The sequence below is a fragment of the Girardinichthys multiradiatus genome, chromosome 12 (assembly GCF_021462225.1).
Source record: "Girardinichthys multiradiatus isolate DD_20200921_A chromosome 12, DD_fGirMul_XY1, whole genome shotgun sequence".
Taxonomy (NCBI): domain Eukaryota; kingdom Metazoa; phylum Chordata; class Actinopteri; order Cyprinodontiformes; family Goodeidae; genus Girardinichthys; species Girardinichthys multiradiatus.
The window spans coordinates 28,975,981-29,003,207 of record NC_061805.1 but is presented as its reverse complement, the minus strand read 5'-3'; the positions used below and the strand labels follow the sequence as shown (position 1 = coordinate 29,003,207).

At 39.2% G+C, this 27,227-nt stretch overlaps 1 protein-coding gene across 4 annotated transcripts in view; it reads right to left on the bottom strand.

Annotated features, from left to right (window-relative positions):
- The window catches only part of nipbla (NIPBL cohesin loading factor a), a 33,428-nt gene extending 8,312 nt beyond the window's left edge, over positions 1-25,116 (bottom strand). Inside the window, exons 1-36 of one of the 4 annotated variants that reach the window (XM_047380777.1) lie at positions 24,757-25,116; positions 23,185-23,259; positions 19,763-19,912; positions 19,435-19,600; positions 17,733-17,833; positions 17,481-17,592; positions 17,140-17,297; positions 15,967-16,115; positions 15,733-15,823; positions 15,385-15,606; positions 15,026-15,283; positions 14,147-14,898; positions 11,766-11,976; positions 11,493-11,669; positions 11,085-11,258; positions 10,689-10,850; positions 10,475-10,581; positions 10,292-10,378; positions 9,898-10,129; positions 6,499-6,650; positions 6,328-6,408; positions 6,095-6,195; positions 5,809-5,935; positions 5,611-5,693; positions 5,190-5,322; positions 4,795-4,938; positions 3,869-3,955; positions 3,310-3,530; positions 3,028-3,130; positions 2,702-2,800; positions 2,368-2,514; positions 1,339-1,473; positions 1,055-1,153; positions 867-920; positions 686-794; positions 402-532 (exon numbers count right to left, since the gene is read on the bottom strand). In XM_047380777.1, coding sequence (XP_047236733.1) covers positions 402-532; positions 686-794; positions 867-920; positions 1,055-1,153; positions 1,339-1,473; positions 2,368-2,514; positions 2,702-2,800; positions 3,028-3,130; positions 3,310-3,530; positions 3,869-3,955; positions 4,795-4,938; positions 5,190-5,322; positions 5,611-5,693; positions 5,809-5,935; positions 6,095-6,195; positions 6,328-6,408; positions 6,499-6,650; positions 9,898-10,129; positions 10,292-10,378; positions 10,475-10,581; positions 10,689-10,850; positions 11,085-11,258; positions 11,493-11,669; positions 11,766-11,976; positions 14,147-14,898; positions 15,026-15,283; positions 15,385-15,606; positions 15,733-15,823; positions 15,967-16,115; positions 17,140-17,297; positions 17,481-17,592; positions 17,733-17,833; positions 19,435-19,600; positions 19,763-19,826 — 5,229 coding nt within the window. In that variant the 5' untranslated portion in view covers positions 19,827-19,912; positions 23,185-23,259; positions 24,757-25,116. The remainder of the gene's footprint in view (positions 1-401; positions 533-685; positions 795-866; positions 921-1,054; positions 1,154-1,338; positions 1,474-2,367; positions 2,515-2,701; positions 2,801-3,027; positions 3,131-3,309; positions 3,531-3,868; positions 3,956-4,794; positions 4,939-5,189; positions 5,323-5,610; positions 5,694-5,808; positions 5,936-6,094; positions 6,196-6,327; positions 6,409-6,498; positions 6,651-9,897; positions 10,130-10,291; positions 10,379-10,474; positions 10,582-10,688; positions 10,851-11,084; positions 11,259-11,492; positions 11,670-11,765; positions 11,977-14,146; positions 14,899-15,025; positions 15,284-15,384; positions 15,607-15,732; positions 15,824-15,966; positions 16,116-17,139; positions 17,298-17,480; positions 17,593-17,732; positions 17,834-19,434; positions 19,601-19,762; positions 19,913-23,184; positions 23,260-24,756) is intronic. The other 3 variants (XM_047380779.1, XM_047380780.1, XM_047380778.1) reach the window with 3 other exon arrangements.
- Positions 25,117-27,227: the final 2,111 nt, after the last annotated feature.

Here is a 27,227-nt window from a genome sequence, read left to right as displayed (position 1 = left end):
AGCCAGTGGCCCACTGGAGGTCACTTTGTAGGCCTCTGGCAGTATTCATCCTGTTCCTCCTTGCACAAAGGAGTAGATACCGGTCCTGCTGATGGGTTAAGGACCTTCGACAGCCCTGTCCAGCTCTCTAACAGTATAACGTTGAAAACGTCTTAGTACCACCAGCTTGTAGCAATGCTTATAATCACCAGGCAGCTGACAAATGATGACCGTAATCAATTTTCAAAATAAAACAAGACAGACTGATGTCAGTGTAGACCAGCTGGGTCCCTCTACTGTCAGTAGAAGCAACACCGCAGTTAACAGCTTTTTAATGCAGTAAATTAGAGAAATCACATTCAGCACAATTACTTGATGGTGCTGAAACCAATGGAAAAAAAAAATCAAATGGAAGAACTTACGTTACACTTTGTCGTCAGATAAGGCTGCATGGTCATGGCATGTTTGACCATGAGCTGCGCTCTAATCTTGCTGAACAAGTATAAGGTGGTGATGCATGCCACAAGCCGTGTTGAGTTTACTCCTTTGTTTTCTACGGAAGGAGGAAATAAAAATACACAAAGCCATTACCTCTGTATGACCTTTAAAGATATACAGTGTCTTCAAAACCAAAACAAATATCTATATAAAAGACAACGCTAACATAACAATATAGATGCATGTATAAAATGAAAAACTTGCATACCTGCGAGAGATTCTTCATATTTAAGGATGTGCTCAACCAAATTGTCCACTAGTTGAACACAGGCCTTTTTAGCTGGCTTATATGAAGCGTCCTCTTCAGATTTAAGAAGCTGGAAGAAAGTTTTACAAGATTTTGAATATCAATCCCAACATAATTACCAATCATAAACATTAAAGCTTACATTTTGCAGAAGCTGTTCAAACCAGTCATAACCAGTGTCTCGACATGCAGCCACCTAAAAGGAGACAGGTAGATAAAATATTATACAAGGTTCTCTCTGAAACTAAATATGAGTAGCTAATCAGACATAAAGCCCTAAACAACGTTCTAAGATTACATACGAATAGAAAAAAAGGCAGCAAAACTTACAACATCAGTGATGTTGAGAATCTTTCTGGTCATGGTCTCCTTGTCGTGTGCTGGAGTTGGAGTAAACCACAGCTTCTGGAATGTCTCATTCACCAGTTTCTGTACAGAACAATTAATAGATAGATTACATCTTTTGAACAAAACACCAAGTTCTGTAAAAACAGACTGATATGATGGAAAACGTATCTAGAAGACCAATTGGTAAATTTACATTATTATATTGAGAACAGAAGAAGTAAAAAACAAATAAATAAAAAAGATAATGATAGAAAGATGATCCATACCTTGATGCCTTCTTCATCATTGACCCTGCGGATCATCTTCACACACATCTCAGTGATCTTACTGAAGGTTGGTTGCTCCAGACAGATGTCTCTGAGAATCTTGATTACCCGCTTTCTGACACTGATACCGGTGTCCTGTGGATCAAAAATCATTTAGCATATTATTAAGCACAAATATTTACTGCTCTGTAAAGCATTACATTGAAACAAGGTTCTTTCAAATTTACAAATTAAGTATATGCACTGTTTTGCCAACAGATGGCAGTGTAAGACAATAATAATAGGTGAACTTTGCATGAACCCTTCTTCACATTTCCATGACAACCAGGCCAACAATGTCCCTATATTCACTCACCAGATGGAAAGTTCAAAGAAGCATTTTTGTTTTGCTACTTTTCAGTACAAATGGTTTTAATAACCCAGACAAAAAAGAAAAGATCTGCTAATCCTGTTGTTACACACCGCTTCATTTTATTTATGTAGCTAAAAGACTTGGTAAGAATTAACCATTTATGCAGCTTGTCCTCTAATGACTGCAGCAAGTCTTTATGGTGTCACCCTTAAAAATTACAGTATTTTTAAGAGTTTCTAAGCCTAAAGGCCAGAACCCACAAAAATACAAGAAAAATCCAAACAAAATCAGCAGGTACCAGAAATAACATCTCACACAGTAACCCATCTGAGAGGTGCAAGCTATCAGACTGGAAGCTGCACAGAACAGATGCAGGTTGCAGACATGAGCTTTTTTTTTGTGTCTTAGCCTCACTATACTTAAAAACAGGACAATTATGCCAAGGATCAAACAATGGCCATTCTTGGTTTGAATCCTGTTCCATTTCTTCAGGAAGTTAATTTAAGGATCTCAAAATCACATTCCTGATGTCACCAACATGTGGATAATATCAAAATGTACATAACATTTACTTGGCCAGCATGTAACAGTTGCTGAAGTATTTAAGTACTATAACTTCTGCTCCTATGTGTAAAAGTCACTATGCTGCTAACAAACTGCATCAGCAGAAAACGTACCAGTATCCTCTCAATGAGCATGTCATAGTACTGCTCAGTGAGTTGGGGTCTGCTAAGCACAAACTTGCCCAGCAGCTCCACAGCTGCCTCTCTCACACTGGTGGAGTTATCCATCAAACGACCATGGACGCCTCGCTGCATGTCAGACTACAGAAACGGAGAAAATCAGTTTAGGTTTAAAACAGACAGCTCTAAAATGACATCCGTTTTTTTCAATAATAATTAGATCAGACAAACATAAAGGGTTTCTATTTACTATAGAAAAACAACATAGCAATACGAATAAAACTTTAACATTCAGAGATGTTCCTCACAAATATAACTTCTCACATACCCGGGCCAGAATGCTGGGGTCCACAGCCACAACCTCCGACAAACACTTCATGGCTTTAGTCCTTACAGCGATGGCACTTTCCCCAAGAACTCGCAAGATCTATCGCAAAATAAAATAAAGTTTAAAAGACTGAAAATACTAAGTAAATACAACAACAAAAAACCAAGCTGCCCAACAACAAAATCCGTTTTCTAAAGGTTTTACAGAGTAAAAACAAACTGGATGTCCCTATTACTGACATTAATAAAATGTTTGAATTATTAACAGTGTCTTTCATTGCCGTTATACTTTATTAAAAAAGGATGATCAGAGAACTCTTAGCTTACCTGTGTTAAATAAATATCAAAGCTCTGGGCAAACGGCCTCATGGAGGCCAAATAACGCACGATTAAACAGGAGTCTTCATAGTCCACTGTGTCTGAGTTCATTCTGACGAGAAGGGAGAAAAAAAGGTCCTAGTTAAATCATTCTTAGAGCAAGCTGAGAAGAGCCATGTTAATTAGAACCATATTATGTAAAGGAAAGAACCAACAGATCACAAATCAGAGATAAGATTAGTGAACAAAACGTTTGTTATGGAGCACAACAGCGCGACGTGAAATCCTTACTTCAGTGTGGTGAAATGGGCCGGTGTCGTCCTAATGATGGTACGCAGGAACTTCTTGCGTTTCTCTGCCCGCTGCATAATTTCACCAGTTGTTTCCATCTCCTTTGCATGTTGAGGTCCATCTGATGAGTCCTCATCCTTCGGATTCTGGTTCCTCATAGACTTCTCGGCCTCGGTTGTAGCATCACGGAACCACTGGGCAATGTAAAACTTTCTAGCAAACTAGAGGACAAAGAATACATATTAGATTAGGTTCATTGGGTGAACAATATCTGAAGTACAAATAAATTGTATTAATTCAATCAAATACAGCAGATGAAAATACAATAATAATTTATATTTAGCATAGTTTTCGGCACATGGAGAAAAAAAAGGCGTCTGCTGAACAACATGAACCAACTAACCTAAGGTTTGTAATGATGTGACTGTACAGAGTATTTATATATAGGACACAGTTTTACAAATATCCAATAAAAAAAAAATTCATCCAAAGTCAGTATGTTGGTCACTACATGCAAAAATTATTTTTGAACACTATATTCAGTCTGATGTAAACCCACCACCAGAGAAGGATCGGTCTCGGCATTCTCCTCCATATAGTCCAGCAAAGCTTTCTGCAGCTGCTGCGTCTCATCGGTGCCTGGAGACTATGCAATCACACACATTCACATTACACACTGATCCATCATAAAAAAGACAATGTAAATATCCAAACTCGTGCCAAAACTCAAACCAGCTTCTAGCTTCATCTCCAGGAACCAGATAATCTGGGTTCATACTATATGAAAATACCATGATGCAAGAAAATGCGAGAGACATTAACTGCTTACAACCTTTCAATAAAACCTCACCTCAATACTCCAGTTGAAAAACAACATACTATTTCACACACTGCATAAACCGGATGTATTTTCCAAGCACAGCCAATAAGATCCGGAGGCCAAACTAACATCGTAAGGCTGGATTAAACAAGGACACATTGGGGCTGTCAAAAACAAACAAAGCTGTTGTTTTTAAGAAAATGTGTTCCCCCAAAGGGCAACCATTGTCGCCTAAAATAAAATTTAAAAAATCCATCCACAAGAAAAATAATATGTTTAGTTAGAGAAGACCTACTATATTTATTAATATTTTAAAATTTGCAGGAAACATTTAATCAGCACAAAAGTAAAGATTTGAACACGAGTGACACAGCTTAATCCACCTGCAAATTAATCTGGTTTGGGAGCTCTAGACTTGACATGATGTCTTGTTTTGCTAATGTCTTGCTTTACAAACCAGAATCTCTTGCTAAAAGACAACTGGTATTGAACATTCGCATATATAGTAATATAAACACAATAGGACTAATTTAAAAGTTGCTCAGATTGTCAACTCTAGGAAATAGGTGTAAATCTGCTGCTCAAAATAACCAACCTGATCACACTTCAGCCTGTTTCTGTGTCATGGTTGAATGCTGTATGCCATAAATCAACGTTTGTTTTACCTCTTGTAGGATGCGATCGATGGATCTCTGGTCCATTCGGCTAGTGACGGCGTCCTTCCTGAGTCTGGCAGCCACCGTGCCCAGGTAGTCCAGAGATGCTACTCTCAGAGCCATTTCTGTCTGTTTATTACTGAACTGGTGTACCTGACAGGAACAAAAAAAGAGAGAAGTACTTTAACAGCAAAACAATTGAAATGCAATGATGACACCGAGTTACATTTGTATGGAAAATTATTTCATTGCCACAAACTGGACAACAGAAATTTGCTATACAGAGCATTAATGGCATGAGCTCAGCTGATGAAGGTTTCATTTTTCATAAAGGTACCAAGTGGTTTCAACTACTCGAACGCTAATTTCTGCATCTCCAGTTTCAAAATGTTATCCATACTCACCAACAGTCTTCCAAGAAGACTGAGCAACAGCTCTGCTGCAGGCCACTCTGGTTTGTTTACTGTTGACAGCAGGTCCTGGACAAAGTTCTCAAATAATGGTCGGTAATCTTCTTCTCCCTGCTTGCTGCCACACCTGGAAGCAGAATGACATAATAATAAGGAAACGGATAAACGATAAAAATCATGGCAAGAGTTACGGATCATTATTGTTATAAAACAGGACATGGCAGAAAAAGTTGATTCAGAAAACGAAATGCAATAAATAAACTTCAGAAGGTTTGGTTAACGGCCTAATTAATTATTTAATCTAATACCAGCATGCATAAAGACTCATCTAGTGACCATAATAACAACATAATAATTGATCTTAAATATTTGATGTAAATGTGGAACATAAAAAGGGCAGAAACAGGAATTTTACTTTTTGAGGAAGACTGAAAGGAAGTTTTGTGCTGTTCTCATCGCCGTCTCATACGAGTTGGTTATCAGGACGTCCTGATCCACCTAAAAAGCATCAAAACAAAAACAAGATTAATCCAAGAAGACATTTTTGAAGGGGATTTTTACACTGATGGGAAGGATATATTTGCTTGTGCTGTACATCAGTTTGCTCTCCTACCTTGTCGTACTCTTCAAAAACATCCTTGTCGCAAGGGAGATGGACCACACACTGGATCAGCTGCAGAACCAGAGCAGTCACCATCTGGATGTACATCGGTTCTCCATCCTGATCTGAGCTGTTCAACCTAAGAAATACGAGACAGGACAATGGGTTAAGCTGTCACTGTGGGTGACACATGATTCTAGATTTGAAGAAAAATGATACTGTTCACTTCTGGAGCCCTTTGGTGTGTGCTACAGTTACTGTTCAAATCTCAGTATGAACAGAGTTTTAATTGAGCTACCTGAAGTTCCTAAGAGAGCGCTTGCTGGTAGGTAACCTGGCCAAAGAAGTAAAGATCTCCTCTAAGATAAGTTGCCGATGCTTCTCATAACGGGAGAAAACCTGCAACACAAGAAAACATTTTATATAAGTCAGAAATCCAATTTAAGAATAACTTTCTTATATGTATTTTTCTCCAGATGACTCATCAAACCAATTCATTTAAGCGTGTTAATATAAAAGCTTAAGACTTACCGCTGTGACAAGCTTAATGGCACAAAGCTGCAGCTCGCTGACATTCTCCACAAAGAACGGAGTAATTCCCATCGAAGAAACCTGAGCAACAAAGAGAAACAAATCATAATTCATGTTTGGCAATGTAATTCAATTTCTACCAGGATGAACACATGATTCCAACATTTTTACCTGTAGAATGGTTGTGTCTGTAAGAAGCTGGATTTCTAGAAGCTCTGAAATATTGCTGACGATGTCACACACTTTGTTGTACAACATTACAATTACACGCTGTTTGTGTGTTGAGCATTTTGCACGCTTTGCCTTGGAGCTTAACATCCCACCTAGAAGTGAAAAAAGAACAAGTGTTCATTATTAAGAAAGCATTTAAGTAAAACATGTTCTTGTGTGTGTTAGCATATAAGAATAGAGTTAGTAGCTCTATAAACACAACATTTGAATGAAAATAAAAAATAAAAAAAATACACAAATTAGACTTCATTGATTGACTACAGCACTTGGAACATCATTAAGCTGAGTTTGCTTTTGTTTTTTAACTGCAGGAACCTTTTCCTGGAACGAGGAAAGTTTTCTGGGGCCATTCCTTTAGCCCTGTCATTTCCACTGCAGGAACCAGGGCCAAATCAGATGACCGCTATATAAATCTACCTCACAAAAAGTGCTGGTAGGGAGATGGTACTTTTAGGGTGCATTTTCCCTGCTAGCGCCTTTTCAGGAACCAGAGGAGTTTCTTGAGTTTCTCTCCAGCTTTTGCTTCCACGACAGGAACCAAGGCCAACTCGGACAACAGCAGGCAAATTTACCGTGAAAACAGCCATGCTAGGGAGGTGGAACTTTTTTAATGGACCTAAAGGTGGAGCTGTGTGGCAGGAAAAACTAAGAATTTCTGATTGGTTGAATACTCCCAAAATTTAATTTCAGTCATTTTCTACTTTATCCTCTTCTGCCGGTCATATTTTCCGTTAACTCTAAATTACATGACGTGAATTCTGTACTGTGTCTAAAAACACAACATTTAACCCTGCCATCGATGCTGTTTGCATTCAAATACATTAAGAAAAACCATCTTAGTAGAAATATAATTAAAGGAAGTGCCGATTTCCACTTTCAGTGTTCACTGTAATGCATGGAGAGATTAACTGGTAATGTTATAATATTTTTCAGCACTTATATTCTGACTTATAGTTGAAAGCAATCAGAACTGCCTGGTATCGCTGATCATTCACTGATTTTAAGTCTGATTGAAGCAGAATCACTGCTGCAGGATGTTTGCAGGCTATGAGGATTCTGCTTCTACAGCAAACATCTCGCAGAATTCAGTTATTAAAGATTTGTGGATTTATTCCAAACTTCTGAGTTAGAAGTGATTTTAATTCAGTTCAGTGCTAAACAACTATGACAAACGATGTCATTAGATAGCCTATTGAAATACCGACGGGAACACTTCTTCCTTCAATTTTTTTGTGGACACCGGAGGGGTTAAGTTAATTTAAAATCCTTTCTGCCTACGTTTTTCCAGATTAGAATGGTAGCCCTTGTCCACTATAACACAACCTAGGATAAATGCTTTATTCATCTGAATCAATGGCGTTTAATCACATTCTGGACTCCGGCGGGCAGAGATCTGTGTTTCCAGACCACAGTGGCTTCTGCCGGAGAAAAAGTTGAGGAACCCAGTGCCGAAAGGCATCTTTGGTATCAACATTAAACTATGGGTCTAGTTTTGTGATGTGACAGTCCTAAAGATCTAAACCAGCACGAATGTCTCAATCAAGAATGTCTTTCCACTAGAAATGTCATTTACCTTGGCCAGTTTTTGAGCGTTTCCACTGTGAAAGCTTAAATTGCGACCATTACATCCATAAACTACTCCCACTGCAGCAGTGTTGAAAGCTGTCTTTCTCAGCCACCAAGAGTGGGAAAGAGGATCCCACCGAGAACATTTTATGCCATTTTCCCTAATAAAAATGTATCCAATGACTGTCAGAGCAGTTATGTGGGGTCACTTAAAGTCCATGGAAGGTGCAACTGTAACAAATTTTAAAGGGATTTTGTCTATGTGTTTTGCTTTTGAAGTGAGAGTATAGGAGAGAGGGCTCCAGTCGGAATTTAAAACCTGGTATCTAGACATAAACCTGTTAACCTTTCAGAGTGTTTACACAGTAAAACCAAATTAAAATCACTTCAAAGTCAGGGGAAGATTGTAACATTCAATAAATCTTAAATAACTAAAGGTTTAGAAATCCATCCCGAAGGAACATTAACCACACAGACACAAACATGCAGCTGCAGTGGCGCCTTATTTTTAACTTAAAATTACTGTTACTGGTCCAGTGGTGCTGTGAATGTTTTTATCTGTGCCTCTTAAAGCAAGTTAAAAGCTTAAAATATTACTTTTAATGAAGAAGTTGTTTCCTCTTATGGCCAAAAGTAAAACTCAATAACTTAAAAAACATTAATACATTTAAGGTTTATAACTATGAGCTCCAGAATATTTTACAATGATTTGATTTAAACATATTGCTGAAAACACTAAGTCAAAATGTTCAGTAACCCCCCCTCCACAAAAAACACCACTTCTGATAAATAAAGAAGTACTTTCTCCATACAGAGAAGTAAAGCATGGACCGACACTTTCACTGTCTGTCGAGGAGAACAATCCGAACCCCACCAGGTTTACAGAACCATAACCAGTTTTAAGTTTGTGGGAATTGGACAGCCTGCTGCTGCTGTGTGTTTGTTTCTTCAGGATAAACACAACTGATTGAGCTGATTTATATTTTGTTTCAGAGTGTAACTTCTGCAAAATACTTATAAGTATTTGCTGTAAAACGCTGGCTTATAATCCCAACCGGAGCTTTCCTTTCCTCTAAGCAAAACAACGTGGACGTCTGTGTTGGTGAAATGTATCTGAAGTTGGTTAAAGTTTTACCTTTCCAGAAGCTTTGGTGTGACTTTACATAAATGTTAAAGTGTAATCGCTGTAACAAAATGATCGTTACAGTTTTCCTGCCAAAAATCTGTTTTATTTTTCACAACTTGAACTCCTTCCTATCCGTTTCACACAGTCAAGATTGGTCCAAAACATTTAACACCTGTTACACATTTCCACAAATTTGGGAGTGACATTTCTCAGCTTTTAAACAAAAACCTGAGAATATTACTGTGTTGGTCTGATTTCACAGTTTTAATCACATTCTAGACTCAGCTGTTGCCATTGGCTATGAGCAAAGTCTCCGGATCACTTAAACCGAAGCCAGAAGAGGACCCAATCAGTATCAGATGTAATTTAAGGAAACAGGCAGGGTTTGGACCCCTCAGTGAAACTACACACAACAAACTTTTAGGGTAAAACAGAAGGTTTGAAGGAAAATTGTTCAGGAGCTCTAATTTTAGTCGAGACATTGTGCCTAATGTATACATATATACAGGATTACCCTCTGAAGTCAGGAAAGATGATAATTCATTATTTCCTTAGCTTTTTCAAACATATCCGCTAAGCTTCAAATAGATCACCCCAATATCACAACTTTGCTTTATAACCTAATAATGTTATGTGATAATATTCACCTCCATGTGGGTCCACTCTGTAGACAGGATCATACTGTGGATAAAGTGTGTTCTGAAGGTGAAACTTGGTGTATTGTAGCACCCGCTCAATGACATCCTCTATGTACACAGCCTTTGGCATGCGTGTTGAGGTCATGATGTTAAGAGCTGTCAAACAGGCATCTGCAGACTTTGTGACCCTCTCCATTATCAAGTCTCTCCAGAGTCTTTCCTCATTTTCAGCGTCATGGTCCTGAGGGTAGAAAAGTAGTAACTTAAATGTTTATTTTAGAACGCTCAATTATCCACTAAACATTTTAGCATATGCCAATAAGACGTTTTTCTAAACTTTGCTAAACATTAGCTTATTCAGTAAATAGTGAAAAAAGCAGACAATTAGGGGGAAGGCACTCACAAGATTGAACAAGGTAGAGAGCTTGGCACCATCCTGGATATTCTTTTCTAGGATGTTCAGGAGCTTCACCAATTTGTCTGAAGGGATCTACAGAAACAACAGATGTCCATTTAGGTCCACGTTTGAAACATCACACATAAAACATGGGTCTAAATGTAGATTTTAAACAATCATCTACTATACCTTGCTGGTGATGCTCATGGCCTTAATTTTGGCAGACTCGCTGCCAAGCTCATTCAGCTGGTGTTTACCAAGCAAAAGTTCCTGAGGTATCTCATCATCATCTGCTGCTTACAAAAAAAAACAACAACAGAAAAACAAAGAAAAATGAAATCTGATAAACTGCAAAATTGAATGTGTTTTTGTAAACCATAAATAAATAAATGCCGATAAATACCCATGGTAGTGAAATCCACATCCTCCAGATTTTCTAGTATGTTGTCGATGCTTGCCAAGAATCTCTTGAATGTGGATGAGTCCATTAGCTCTTCTTGGGTTAGCTTAGGTTCGTATGCTTTTCGTTTCTTCTGCTTCTCTTTCATCTTCATTTTTCTGGCAACTGAATAAGAAAAACACGTTTTACTATAAAAATTTTGTTTTGGGTCAGATTTAAAGACTTTAATAAGTAAGTAATTTATTTATTTTTCTACTCGCTTTCATGAAAAACACTTTTCTGTGTATCACGACAAAAACATTTAATGTCATTGTAATCTAGTATGGCAGTTAGTATTGACATTAATTGCGAATCTTTCCTGCTGCACACATCTTTAAAAAGGAAATGCGTGTTGCCTACTTTCACTCATGCTAGGTGGAGGCGACTCTTCTTCTTCGGAGTCACGGTAGCGGCTCCCTGAGCCTCGCCGACCTTCTCGGTGCCCACTTTTCCGGTGATCCCCGGAACCCCGACGTTCCCTTTCTTCAAACTCCCAGGCTCTGTCTTTGTCCCGTTTGTGACGCTTCCTTGCCGCTGAAACGATTCAAAACAGACGTTATAATCATAATCTCCTAATGCAGATGTGTCCTAAGTGCAGTTCTATGAAAGATTTTCTAAATAAACTACCAGAAGGAACACTAATTAACCAATAACATCAGTGTTAAACACTGATAATCTCGAATGATCTACTGCATAAAACATTTTAATATTCCTTGAAGGAAATTTCTTAAAAACAAGACAAGAAAAGCATAGAACAAATTTCCTCACACTCTCCATTTGCGTCATAGTCTTCATCTGAGCTGACTTCAGCATACTTGGGCCTCTCGTTTACAGTACTTCGTTTCCTCTTATTCATCTTTACCCTTTCATACATTGGCATAGTTGACTCAATTTCTTCCAGTAACTCTGGGGGAAGCTGCTTTAAAACCTCTGGGTCCATACCACCTAAATATTTCACAGAAATATTTCAAGTCAACAAGAAACTAAGATATTTTTGGTAGTAGAAAATGTGTCTGCAGTTCCATGGCAATAGTTTCTTACCTTTGCCCGACTTCCCTGAGAATCTGTTCTTTCCAGACTTGCTGTGCCGAATGATTCTCTGAATCTGGTCGACGGAGAGCTTTTTTAACACCACAACAGGCTTGGGTCGCTTCTCAAAGTCCTTCACCAAACCTAGCCGCTCTAGTTTCACCTTAGGCTGGCCCCACATTTGACTTTCAGTAGACCCACTGTTCTCTCGATCACGATTAATCTACGAGAAGGAAAAAAAAAATAAAAGAGACAGTTATGTCAAATTTGCATACCTATGAACAAGGTTTACATAATTTTAGACAGAAAATAAAAAGTCTAAACAAAAAAAATTTAAATGTATAAAATGAAAAAATAAAACAATGATTCAAACTGACAATGTTTGTGATTTGGATGTTATGTCCCAGAAACCCAAGAGCAAATACATAAAATTATATTCCACTTTCTTATGAAATCGGTTAAAGGTCAACACTGTAGGGCAATGGTAGAAAATGACCCCACACTACAAGAGGTCATTGACACAAAATACACCACACACACACACACACACACACATCCCATTTGACTTTTTCTACCTTGACCTTCTTCCCACAGAATTTAAAGCACTGGATACATAAGATGTATAGTCATTTGGATCTGGAAAAAAATGATTAAAGTTGGCCAGCTCCATGTTCAGTCAAACATGCTTCGAATATAGAAGATGCCGACTAGGCGTGAAAAAGATGCTGCCAGGCTCAACTCTTTTACTGAGATTTTAACAAAGAACACTGGCGTAAACTAAGAAGCTAATATTTATGGCCCATAAAAAATGTAAAAGCAAGAGCCAAACAATGAATCGCATCACAATCATGAAAATAACAGCAATATCTGCAATACAGCAATCAAACGGGGGTGCTTGTATGTAATATTTGGCTGATTATTATATTTCAAGTGCCATGCATTCACTTCACAATCTGCATGACAACAATATATTAGGCCCATCAAATTGTTCGCAACTCCGTTGACACAAACTATACGTATGGTTTGATTGAGATGTTACAACGCACAGAAAATTGTAGGGAAAGTTGCAATAAAAAGAAAAGAAAGGGACTCGGATAAAGTAGGTGTATCATATTTTATATAGTGATTCCAATAGTGGGCAAGAGTATTGCAACGCTATGTTTTTCTGTTATTGTGCAGCACTTAAAAGCTGACCAACAAGTAAACATGAGCACATAATCAGCAAAAGGGTAACCCTGGTTTTCTCTGCCGGCACTAAGCATAAAGCTGCAAAGCCTTTTTCCTACCTGTAGCTGCACACTGCCGGTTAGCTGGATAAAAGCAGGCAAATTAAATTTTATCCTTATTTACAAGACAAATGTATCTGTTTGAAAATGTGACAAAAACAGCCAGCCATGGTGTGGGACAAAAGGAGCACCACCAATCAGTTACTAGACTAACAATGTTCAAAAATGCAACTGGCAAGCTACGAGCAACCTGTCTGTTAGGAAGCCAACTGCAGATTCACTGCTTGTGCAGATAGCCATTCGGAGACATTCGGCAAAGGTCGCGGGGTCCGGGACTTGAACCCGGGACGGCCGCATCGAGGACTATGGCCTCTATACGTAGCTTAACCCCTACAACACCGGCAACGGGCCTATATGTTTGTGTTTAATTTTCTCACACCTGGCCATGCCTAATAATGAGCAGTCAAAAGGATGTTTATGTTTTTTATAATATAGAAAACATAATCTATAATAACATCGGTATATAGTCAATCCTACCCAAATGTTTTATTCTTATATATGTGTTCAAATGCTTCAACTCAGAACACGACTCAGTCACATTCATCTCCAACTGAGGGCAGACATACCATGTCAGATTATAGTAATAAACCCACTATTGATGACATAAACAGACAAAGGTTTTTACAGATAAACATGGGCAAAAATAAATTAACCCATCGTTGACTAAAGCAATCCAGTAACAACACATCTGCTCCCATTCATTCTTCCTACTCCTGAAGCTCAACAAAGCAACTTAAAGACATTTTTTGCAAAAAAAAAAACAAAAAAAGCATTCGAATGTCCAATTTTTGCTTTTCAGGTCTGATTTCAGCAAACTATCAGCCACAGTGGAAGATCTCTTTGATGTATTTGCTTTTATATATCCACCAACTACTTCTATTGGTACACTAACTACAAACACAATCTAAGCTTAACAGATGGTTAGGATTGAGTTAATGTGTTAACAGAATTTGAAAACAAAAACCAGAATTGAAAAAAAAATACTTAAAATGGGAAAACAAAAATCAAGAGTGAGCGGGGGAATGATTTGGTTGTGTGAGATTGCAGGCAGTGACAGCTGAATGATTGGTAGACGGGTACATATTTGGTTTGGTCAGCCCAGATCACCTTAGGGATCTGGAAGTTCTTCAGTGCTCCGGTATGCCCTCCAAGGAGCTGAGCAGGGAAAGAATCTGGAATTTTAGCACCAGTGGAAGAAGAGGCCGCTTTGGAACCATCTTGTCTACTGCTGCTCCGACCAGGCTCCGCGGTGGAAGAGGCCTGGAAGCCAGACCTATCTCGATCACTCCTGGAGCGGGAATCGGGGGACCGTCTGTCTCTGCTGCTGGTCTCGCTTCGATGCCTCCTATCCCTGTCAGATTCGCGGTCCCTGTCTCGTCCATGCTCCCCTCGATTCGATGGCTTTGGTAACTCTCCCCGTCTATCCGACGACTTGTCGTGGTGTCGGTGCTTGGATGACTCCCGACCTTCTCTCCTACTGTCGTGTTTATCAACCCTGTTTTTGATGACATCTGGTCTTCCTTCTGGTTTCAACTGCAAAGCTGTGTCAGAACCTTCCACTGCTGCTGGCCCGCTTGCTGGTTCTTCAGGCCAGCGTTGGGCTTCAAGGGCAGGAATAGGGGCAGCCAGACAGGGGTCGAGCTGGCCGTCAGCTCTCCCTGCCTGCTGGAGGTCGATGCTCACCATGAGGGGAGGGCGGCTGGCACCATTTCCAGCTGCAGTGGCCTCCTGTGGGGTCAGTTTGCCTGCATTGGCCCCTCCTGTTGATCCACTCCCTGGGGCACCAGTCGGGGCCCCTGGTCCTCCTGCACCAGGCTCAAGAGGAAAAGAGTCCTGTTTTCTCTTCTTAAGTGGCTTATCTATAAAAAACATTAAAAAAATAAATAAAAAATCAACCAACACTCGTTCCCTTTAATATTTTTTTTCATTACCAGAATACTAACATGAAAATAAAGAGAACATAAAATTAACAGGATGAAAACCCACCTTTATCTTGAACTTCTTTAGAACACTTTTCACTGGCTGCCTCCCTTTCAATCCTTTCAATTTCAGCAAGAGCATCGAGCTCCGCCTCATCGTAAGGTGAACTTGGGGGCTGAAGACCACCGGCTCCACCGGTTTGTTGTGGGGCCTGCTGCTGTTGCAGCCGGGCCGCTAAATTTGGCTGAAGAACTGGAACGTGCTGAAAGCCCAGCTCTGCCTCAATATTATCCGAGTTCTGATCCATGCCTGACACAACATCACCTGACAAATAAATAAAACACAAGGTTAGGTTTAAATGACCCCCAATATTTTTTTTCTGCATATCCGTTTTGGTATAGAGTATAATTTAAATAAACTAATACCTGATGGATCAGATTCATTTGACTTAACCCTGGACAGCTTGAGGGTGAGTTTTGTAGAGTCCTTGTTCGGAGAGCTAACAATGTCATACATATCTTTTTCCTCCTTCACTGTAGGAGCTTTCTTTCTTTGCTGGAGATGTGGCTTCTGGTCATGTCCACATTCCCTGGGCGACGATGCATAGGGAGGCTGCGACTGTAGAATCAACGGCGGCCGAGAACCCTCTATAAAGAATCGACAAAACACAGCAACCAGTCATTCATTCATAGTTGTGGAGTTTCACACTGATTAATAAAGTAGACAGTTAGTTCTACGACTGTATCGTCTCTTTACTCTCCAAGAATCCTTACGTTTCGGTGTTCCCTCACTTGAAGATGGAGAGCAGCCTGATTGTGGAGACCTCAGCTGGAAGGAAGGATTCCTCATGGTCGACTCACCGTCCTGCAAAACAACATCAAACGGTCCTTTCACATCAGACATTGACTTAAAGCTGTCAAAGTATTGGCTAATAATTTCAATATAAGAGATTAATCCAAACAATTCAACTGAATCCAGGATTTTACAATTGAACCTCTCAGGCGTACCTCGTTTCCCAGCCGCTGCACAATATTCAGGTAGTCGTCTGTACCGTGCCTGTCTGAATGGTGATTGGGAGCATTTGGTAGCTGTCCTGATACTTTGCCTTCTTGGATATTTCGTATCCCACCTGGCACCATTGGGCTTGCTACTGACGCTGCAAATATAAAGAACACAAATTTGTACATTTTTATTTCTTAAAAGTTTTATTATATTGAGAAATATGACGTAACTTTAAAATGTGCAACAGGAGCATTTACTTAAGCATTGATTTTTATTGGAAATATGTTTGATTGTTAATGCTTTAGCGATTTATTAAAATCCACCAAAATAATAAACATTTGAATGAACCTACAAAATTTGTTTCCACTCTAAGCTGACAACCGTCACGTCTGATTCTTATCATTATGCTCACTGACTAACAATCAAGTAAAACTGTGTAAATTCAAGATCCACAACCTTAAAGTAACAGATAATTGTTCCTCAAACATGAAAGACATTTTATGACAAAGAACGCTACCAATTGTATCTACATACAACACGCAATCTTTTCATTTTATAAAACGTGAAACGGTCAAATTCATAAACAACACTTTAACCAAAGAAATCCTAAAATTCTTAAAGGAGAAACATTACTAAAAGTATTTGTCATACATCGCAACAGCCAGCTGAAAGCTGTGGGCAATAATCCTAAAATGTGGACTAATAATGAGTAAATGTCCAAAGTATTGCTCTTTTATCATTTATTTTTCAAACAGCAGGAGAGATATTTAAAGAAGAGAAGTTTTTAAATGTACTTTGACACGTTTAGAATCTCTAACATGAACATTGTTTGCCTGAAAAAACTGATCAGAGGTGCCGTCATGTCACAAATGTATACATTTGAAAAGTTAAACGTTTAAAGTTTATCACAGAGCAGATTTCCTAAGATGATCATTTTTACATATACATTTTACGATTTTTTTTGTTCCACATATTTTAAATAGTCTAAGATATAACAACAAATACTTTAAAGAACAGTTTACACCGAGATGTGCGGTTTGAAGTTTAAAAAAATTCCTTTTTTAAAATTGAATTTCAGATTGTTCTGAGAAAATGCAAAACACAAGCAAGGATTTGCTGAGCCAAATGTTCACATTCGTGCCCCTGATTGTGCAACACGCTCACACATCCAGACTCACGTATCTGTTGGTGCTGGTTGTAGCTGGGTGGTTGTTGATGGGGGAACTGCTGTATGTAACCTGGTGCAGGGCTCTGAGGAGTGTAGGGGCTGGGTACCGGGCTGTTCTGCTGGCCCATGTACCGACTACTGGAGCCCGGCTGCGGCCCCCCAAACCGGCTAGATACAATGAAGAACATAAAAAGAAAGGCAAACAAATTTTCAGAAATGAAAAGTCAAATTAAAGAGACAGTTTGGTGTAAAATATGCTATTTAGTACCAAGGTTTAAACAACAGGTCTCATGAACCTATCTTTAAAGATGTAACGCATAACGACCTGGTTCATTTTACAATCAAACCCACCTCGATGGGTTGGGAGACATTGCAGTTGGTTGGAAGTTTGCAGACTGTGCAGGGCTATGCATGGAGTTTTGGGTGATCTTAAAAGGCGGTACCATTGGTTGCTGCATAACATCTATTTAGAAACAAAATTACATTTCTGTTAAAAACATGAACCATAAAAACAATATTACATTACAAAAGCAAACACAAATAATAACATGGGTTTAAATGATATATTTAAATATATATCATTTAAACCCAACCTTTCCATACTTTTCTCCCTGAAGATGCCAGGGCTCCTGGCCAGCATGGTCTGCAGCAACAGTGGTGCGTCTCCTTCTGGCTCATCACTACCCAGGTTATCCTTCAGTTCTCTGAAATGTTGCAAAAATACAGCCATAGTTAAAGTTAAAACGGTGTGGGAAAATTAATAGCAACATGCAAAAATTCAATACCAATTGCTCATCGATATGCAAACAAACACAGAATACAAATTTGACTGTAAACATTACATATTTTTGGGATGCATCGTGTCCTTTTTCTAGCTAATTTACAGAATACAGAGTAACATAAAAAAAAGACAGGTACCAAGCAAGATATTTTCAATAAATCTGACTTTGTTTGTATTTTATCCTGTTGGTCAGTGCAAACCGATACATTTAACTCCTCAATTCCAGAAGGCATTTTATGGAAACAGAAGCTGCCACGCCCACCACTATATTCTATTGATGCTTTTAATCGCCAAATCTTTTTCATGGTTCTTTCTGGTTTCGTTAAACTATTGAACGAAACAAGAGCAGTTTTTCTCCACGGTGCTATGTGTTGTGGAATTTCGGTGACGTTTATTCGTTCAAAACAGAAGAACACCGCAGGGTGTGAGTGACTGCAATGATGACGCAACAGAATAGACGAAGCAACCGTACGAGTGCTCAGTGTGCTCTTTACAGGGAAAGACATTTTCTGTTTGCCAAATCTTCCTTTGAGGAAAAGTGTGAAGAAACATTTAGACAACAATCTAGGCACAGGTTGGATTGATGCTGTGTGTGCACAAGTGGATGTGATGACTTTATGAAGATGACTGTAACAATTGTTGCGTTACTTTGTTCAACCTGTTTTTAAAACAAATTTAACTGTGTGGAAAACGTCAATCTCCCAAGAAACAACATATAAAGCAGACAAACCCACGAATAAGACAAATACAATTGATATGCATGTTACACAGAGATGTTAGTCTCAATTACTACATTTAAATAAAAGGGTTTAAAAACAAACATCCTTTTTCCTTTAAAGCTGAAATCATTAATCATATTCACAACATGAATATTTAGGCTTTTTATTTTTTTTATGCAAATTAGTAAGAGCTTCTTTGTATGTATTTTTGTCATTCTGAACCTTGCAACTACGAACTATTTCAGACTTTAATGAGTCTTCGGTCTTTGTTTACATTTTCCATCTCGGCGGGCAATAATTGTCAGATATGGCCGTTTACAAAAAATCTGCACACGTTTTGGATTTTTGAAGGAAAGTTTGTCATTTCAATTAATCAAAAATAACATACATACACTAACCATTGAAAGTTTGGACACATCTCTGTCATTTAAAGACTTTTCTTATATTACTTTCTACAGTGTGAAGAAATCTAAACTACACAGAACTACACATGTAGCAAACAAAAAAAAAAAAACGTGAAATAAAACTAAACATCTTTTATGCAAATTCAGCAGCAGTGAAATCATTAGCATCTATTTGTATTATCCCCGTTAAGTCATCCATGACTCAATTTAAAATTAATATTTGTCTCACACATGGTAAGCAACACAACACAATGCTAAAACATAGTTACGAACCAGAAGGAAAATCTAGCCTTGTGATGTCATGCTTTACTCAACTGTAAAAGTGTTTTATCTAAATGTCAACCTCTTCCAAAGACACTTTTTTCCATCAAGTAACAGGAAAGATCATTTTATACACTCACATGTGCTCCGTGGAAACCTGGTTAAGGCCATGGGCTAGCTGGGAGGCCAGATTCTCATCTCGGCAGCCCAGTAGGCGGTTAACTTCCTCCGCTATCCTGGGATTGAACAAGAGGCTCTTAGTGGTGGTGGCAGGTAGAGGGGAAGGAAGCGGCAGCTGGTTTAACACTGGGAAGAGAGAGACAAAAATGATTTAAGACAAAACAGAGAAAAGAAATAAACACCTATTCAGGACACGCAGTTGTATTGAAACAAAGAAGAAAAAGAGGTCTTCCTCACATGTCCTCACAAACTTTGACAGGCTTTTGATAGACAATGAAAGACACTTACAGTCTGTGAGGCTAGCGATCCCAGCAAGAGTGGTGATGGGAACATGAGGCATATCCCCATTCATGCTGAAGGTGAGGGCGGGGGAGTGTGTTGATACACAGGTATATCAGGGGGTCGACGGACAACACCCGTCCTCACATCTCCTGGCACCTTTGAGAGTGGAAGCGGGAAAGATGGACAAAAACAGAAGTCAGTGTACCAGAGAGGACAAATTTATTGGCAAAATATGTAAATCGGTTTTAAAAAAATGACATGGACTCTAATGCGTCGTAAACTGTTACCAGATCCACGGCTGCCTATTGACTTAAAACATCGGTCTGGAAAGCAATGCTAACAAACATTCTCATCCTCTGATTGGTAAGTGAGTAAACCTTAGAGACCTGTATGTGAGACATAAACTGTTTATGTTACTTTTATCAATAAAAAGTAAACAATCGCAGAGGGTTCAATTTAGATCTGAAGCTTACAAAATATATTATAAACACAATCTTTGATCTCAAAAGCAAGATGGCTCTGTACTGGTGTATACTGTAACTCAAAAAAGTGAGTACACCCCTCACATGTTTTATTGCATCTTTGCACGGGACAACACTGAGGATGAGACACTTTGATTCAATGTCAGTGTACAGCTTGTATAACAGTATAAATTTGCTGTCACCTCAAAATAACTCAACACGCAGCCATTAATGTCTAAACTGCTGGCAATAAAAGTGAGTACACCCATAAGTGAAAATGTCCAAATTGTTTCCAAAGTGTAAGTATTTTGTGTGGCCACCATTAGTTTCCAGTGCTCCCCCAACTATTCAGCATGGAGTTTACAAGAGCTTCACAGGTTGCCACTGGTTTCCTCTTCCACATCTCCATGACAACATCAGAGAGCTGGCAGATGTTAGAGACTTTGCGCTCCTCCGCCTTCAGTTTGAGCATGCCCCACAGATGCTCAATAGTGTTTAGGTCTGGAGGTATGCTTGGTCAGTCCAGCAGTTCACCTTTAGTTTCATTAGCAATGCAGTGGTCATCTTGGAGGTGTGTTTGGGGTCATTATCATGTTGGAATACTGCCCCGCAGCCCAATTTCTGAAGGGAAGGGACCATGCTCTGCTTCAGTATGTCACAGTACCTGTTGGCCTTCAGGGTTCCCTCAAGGCACTGTAGCCTTCCACAACTGGCAGCCCCAAACTATGACTATCCCACCACCATGCTTGACTAGTAGTCAAGACACACTTGTCTTGTACTCCTCACCGGGTTCCCACCAAAGACGCTTTGCACCATCTAAACCGAGTAAGTTCCTCTTGGTCTCATCAGACCACAGGACGGGCTACCAGTAATCAGTGTCCTTAGTCTGCCTGTCTTCAGGAAACTTTTTGTGTGCTTTCTTGTGACTCATCTTTAGAAAAGTCTTCCTTCTCAGACGACAGCCATGCAGACCACAGTATGGTCTAGGCCAAGGTGCTGCAGCTCAGTTTCAGGTTGTTGGCAATCATCTTCTAGCCTAGGTCATCTTTATGTAAAGCAACAACACCAAATTTAACAAACCTGCTCCCCATTCAAACCTGAGACCTTGTAACACTAACAAGTCACATGACACCAGGGAGGAAAAATGGCTAATTGGCCACAATTTGGACATTTTGTACTCACTTTTGTAACCAGCAGTTTAGACACCAATGACTGCATGTTGAGTTATTTTGAGGGGACAGCAAATTTGCACTGTTGTTAAACTTGTTCTTCAATCACTCATGTTTTTTGTATGTGTGACTAGTCAGTCAGTCAGTCATTTTCTACCACTTATTCCATAGTGGGTCACGGGGACCTGGTGCCTATCTCCAGCAGTCTATGGGCGAGAGGCGGGGTACACCCTGAACAGGTCGCCAGTCCATCGCAGGGCAACACACAAACAACCATGCACACACTCATTCATACACCTAAGGGCAATTTAGAGAGACCAATTAACCTAACAGGCATGTCTTTGGACTGTGGGAGGAAGCCGGAGTACCTGGTGAGAACCCACGCATGCACGGGGAGAACATGCAAACTCCATGCAGAAAGACCCCAGGCTGGGAATTGAACCCAGGACCTTCTTGCTGCAAGGCAACAATGCTATCAACTGCGCCACCATGCAGTGCAACCCCATGTGTGACTAATTAGAGCTAATTTTAATTCACAAATACAATGTCCAACACGTTTTAATGATTAAAATACAAAATGCACTCTATGTGTGGAAAACATTTTAAAAAACAGATTCCTGTACAACAGTCCATGAAGAACTTTTAAGGATGCAGATTAGTATGTACAGAAGTACATAAGCCTCTTAATATAGCACTGCGCACTGCAGCCATTATAATGTAATCTCCTTATTATTCACCGTGTTTGGGTAATAAGATCAGTTCTATGCAAAGCAAGGTTATGTATCGCTTATTGTTCAGCAGATTGTTACATATTCTGTAAATCGAATATGCCCTAATCTTGAAATTGATTATATTTGATTTATTTACGATTTAAGTTATAAGATCGGCAGGTTACAGCTTACTGTAACAGATTTGCACAAATGAGATCCCTTTGTTACAACCTTATAGCTTCTCCTTACCACTAAGGTAGAGCTGCATGGCATTGGGAAAGCATGCAATTTGCAAAACTGTTGATCAATGTCACAATGACAACATGATTTGTGACAAAATTATGCAAATTAATATTTATGCCTTTCTACTTTTGGTTTGTTGCAAACACAGACCCCAGATAGTGGGATTTTCGAGGGACTGTAAGGAAAGAAATAATAAAAAGAAAAATAGTAATAAATCGAAATGGTTATTTGACAGCATGGTTTTATTGAAAAAGGTACATCTGGCTACATGTGTTATTATGGCATTAAAACAACTTCCTTACTTGTTATTTTATATTCTTTATGGTCACTTAATTTTAATAGTTATTTTATTGGTTTTCTGTTCAGCGCTTTGTGATGATTCTGTCTGTTAAAGGCACTTAGCAAATAAACTTTACTTACTTTAAGTAATGTTAAGTTTTTTATGAGCATTATCCCCTTATAAAACTCTCTGCTATATTAAACAACAAGCTTGACCGAATATATTGCTGGCATGGAGTGCATAAAAGTATGTAATCAATATGTTTTGCAATATTGGTACAGCGTACAGTCATGATTCCATAAGGAAACATCTGCGATACACTGTGCAGACCTACTCTCAGGTAGTAATATTGAGCAAGAGGTAAGATAACAACAGAGAAAAAGCAACCAGCAATTTCTGAATATTTAATGCATGGTTCACAGACTCTTCAGCTACCATATTATGAATGATGCAAACTATTGTCTAATAAAAGGGCAAAATAAATTAGAATAATGTGCGTTCATACTGTAGGCAGTGTCGATAATGACATGACTGTCACATTTCTGACACATCATGACACTAATACCTTTTTAAAGAAGTCCGTGCAGTCTCCGGTAGACCCACTGACATCTCAGATAAAATGTCCTGCACCTTCAGTCTCCTAAACGGAAAGCATCTGTGTCAGTCTTTAATCAATCAAACAGCATTTTATTCTTCACTGGGAAAAGAACATGCAAACAGCAACCTAGCACACAACCCGCACCGCTTCACATGCAATTATTCTTCGCAATGACACTGTTCTTGCTGCAATACAACTTGAGCCTGGAAGGCAAAAACGTGCAGCTTTGTTGACCTCAACGTGGCTCCTTTGTCAATAACTTCTAAGGAACTGTTTTAACAACTTGTACATACCACTAAAGTCATGTAAATCCATTACCACCCCAAACAGAGATGAGAACATACAATTGAGGTCACACACTTCAGTTTACTCGGAGCAGAACCTTACTCTGCACGACCCAACTGTAACGGAGGATCAACAGATGTATGATGCCAACTGTATATTACTAGGTAGTAACGTTAGCACGCTCTGCCTGTGTGGCTTTCTCCTGCACGCAGGGGCTTGGCTCTTTGCTGACAGCTGTGAGACTGACAGGCAGGAGGCAGCACAAAGGAACAGATGCACTCTGATGGTGGCGGCAGTAGTGGGAGGGAGGCGGAGGTAGGGGTGTGGGGGGGGGGGGGGGGGGGTTCATCCTCCAGAAGCAAACAGTTACAGTTCGCCACCTGCAAACATAGTAGCTGCAAACCATGCTCTGCAGTTTTCGTTCACAACATAAACACGTCCAACAAACTCCAACAGAGAAGCAACTACAGCTTAAACAAAGTAGGCTGTTTACAGTCTAAACCTTTCCAGACTCGTAACCAGAACCACCACTAGCACAGTAAAACAGAAGAAAACACCACAAAACGTGAAATAACCCATGATCACAACAATCTCATCCTATAGCAAACGTTAGCATCTATTTTAATGTTTATATTTGCTAAATAGCCGAGCGAACGCTCACTACTGTGTTATAAAAGCGTCCATCGTTGAACTGCCGAGTTCTCAACTGTTTGGATCTTATACCCTAAAGTCAAGCTAAAAAAAAAAAAACACTGTCCATGCCAGCAATAATATTTGCTAACAACAATTGTCGTGTTTTATTGCCTAGCTAGTTATGCTAACTAGCTCTAACTGTTATTAGTTGGCTTCTAATGCTGCTACTTGTTTAAAATCGAAGGGAAACCGATTCTCAGTATTTCAAATTCAAGGAAGCGCTGGTCGGGGGTTGTTAAATGTTGACCAATTTCCACTGAGCTCGGAAAAAACAGTGTTGGGTTTGAAAGTACATGTACGGCCAACTGCGAGGATTGCAATTCCGTGGCAACGGCCCAATCCTCGGGCTCGACAAATGACATCCAGTGAGGGCCGTGCGCCTCGGTAGAGCAAAAACACACCTAGCTAGTTTGGCTAGCTAGTTAGTAGCTTCCGTTACCTCCCGGTCAACGATTAACCACGCCGTAGGTGGTCTTGCAACAGGACATTTATCAACATAATTTTCAATAATTGCAGTTTCTAAGTGATCAACATAAGAAGCACATACGCGTTAGCATTTACCTTCGGATGTTGCGTTCAAAGGGAGGGCAATGTTTTAGCTTGGTTTGTGTCCGTATCTCTAGCTCCCCCTTTCTTCTCTCGCAGCTCCTCCAGAAGGAACTCGACTGGCTCGCCAGCTAGCCGACGAGCTAGCCTGGTGGCTATCAACAATAATCCGGGTCGGACCGATTCGTTCTTCTTCCGTCACTCGAGGGTGAATTTGTCAACGTATATTCACGGGGAAACATTCGTTCTTCCGAGTTTCAGTCGGTCTGTGCCGACGTAAACAAGGTTGGCAGCCAATTTCGACCGTAAATGAGAAAAATGACGATTTTTGCGATCATCCAGAGGCTCTCCTCTCGTAGAACAAAATGCCGACCGGAAGTTCTGTCGTCTGACTGACCAAAGATCTCAGGAGTGACTCCCTCCATCGGCGCCAAACAAAATGCCATGCAGCTTTACAGATTAGATCCGCTAGGAGGCACTGTAAGACAGGTCTGTCTTCCCTGGCTCAATGTATCTACAGACAATAATATAACACCTATTAGAAATTAATTGATAAAACAATTTACATACATTTAATGGGGTTCCATTTAATTAATATTTCATTGCAAAAAAAAGTTACACAGATAAATACATTTTTATAAATTACATACATTCTGATCAAATTATAAATTGCATTTGCTCTACTAAATTATATCAATTCTAACCACATTTAAGATAATTGACCAAACTTAACTGTTTTAAATACTAAAATCAATTATTCAGGTTTTATTTTCACTTGAACCTAAGACACAACAAGCAATAATTATCATCGCATGTTTTATTAATCAAATGAATGTGCAAAACATCTGCATACTCAACAGTTTATAAATGGGCTAATACATTTTTATTTAGTTTATATATTTATTCTGTAATTTAAAATGTATCAATTTTGAAGAATGTTCCGTAATATATCTATAAATTGGTAACCTAGCAGCTCAGATCGATTAGCAGTTTCACGACTGCAGTCATTTGTGCACACATACAAGTTTTAGAGATACACGGGATCGCCTCTACTACAACAGACACCTCGAGTTCGTTCTTCAGATGTGGCATGGTTGTTGGTGCTGGCCAGGGTTTGACATAAACAGCAAGAGAGCATGAACCAAACTGTCTTCTATCAGTGGTGGTTGCTGGGGGTGTTAGAATGGTGTGGAGGACATTTCCTTGGGATACTTAGGATCTCAAAGCACCAGCCGAGCACAGTTTAGGCGCAGCAGCCTACCTTAGAATGGTTACTGACCATGTCCCTCCCTTTATGAACACAGTTTACCTATTTTCTGATGGCTATTTCCAGCAAGATAATGCGCCATGTCACAAAGCTCAGATAATCTCAAACTGGTTTCTTGAACACAACATTGCGTTCACTGTACTCCACAGACGCAAGATCTTAAACCAAAAAACACCTTTGGGAAGAAGTAAATCATGGATGTGCAGCCAACAAATCAGCAGCAAGTGGATGAGGCTATGATGTAGCAACCTAAGATCTAAGGCAAAAGTGGGTCACTTGTAAGGAGTACCTCATATTTGACTGTAAATAAGTGTGTATAGTTCTCAAGGCAGTATCTCTGAGGTGTTACTGATGCATATCCTTTCCGCTGTCGCTACATGCATGCTCGGTATTAGGATTTGCTGCAAAGTCAATTCAAGCGACTGCCTACTGTTGCTACATGCTCATTTCAGGAGGAGTGAATGCTGCAAGTCACTGATTCGAAGCAATCTGTTTGGTATCCTTAGATAGAAAAACGTTTTAACCAATTTGAATAATAAACTGAATATGACTGCACTGTTTCATTGTTAGAATCACCTGGAATGTATGTACCTGAGTTGAAATCTTTATGATTTGATTGAATTGACTTTGTAAAGTGCCTTGAGACAACATGTGTTGGAAAATTGGTGCTGTATAAATAACATGAATTGGATTGAATTAATGTAACTCAAACATCTATAAAGCATCAATAAAGGTGAATGACATGCTTTCATGAGGTGCAATGTCATTCACACAAACTATTTTCTGCAAGTATTGCAACAGTACAGCTCTGCAGTAAAATGTTTTTTGGTGCTAATCCATTCTGTATGCAGACTAGAGCACCGTGTAAAAACCCACAAAAAAGCCCTAAAACATGACAAAGGGGGCCCATGAAGGATGAACAATACAAATTCTCATGAAGAATTCAGTAAAAGTGAGCAAAAATTCAAAAGATTTTAGGTTTAAGGTCATACAAACAAGTGCCTTTATTACCCAAACATCTAAATATATTTTTGATGAAATGCCAATGCAAAGCACTTGTACAACCACTCAAGTGTTAATATTTTAAAGTGAACAAAATATAGCTATGGTCGCTAATTTAAAACAATTTATAAATACGTATTATCACTATGTAATATTCAAAGAAATACCAAGAATTTATGGTTGGTGTAGAAAATGGATGGAAGCTGGAAATGACATC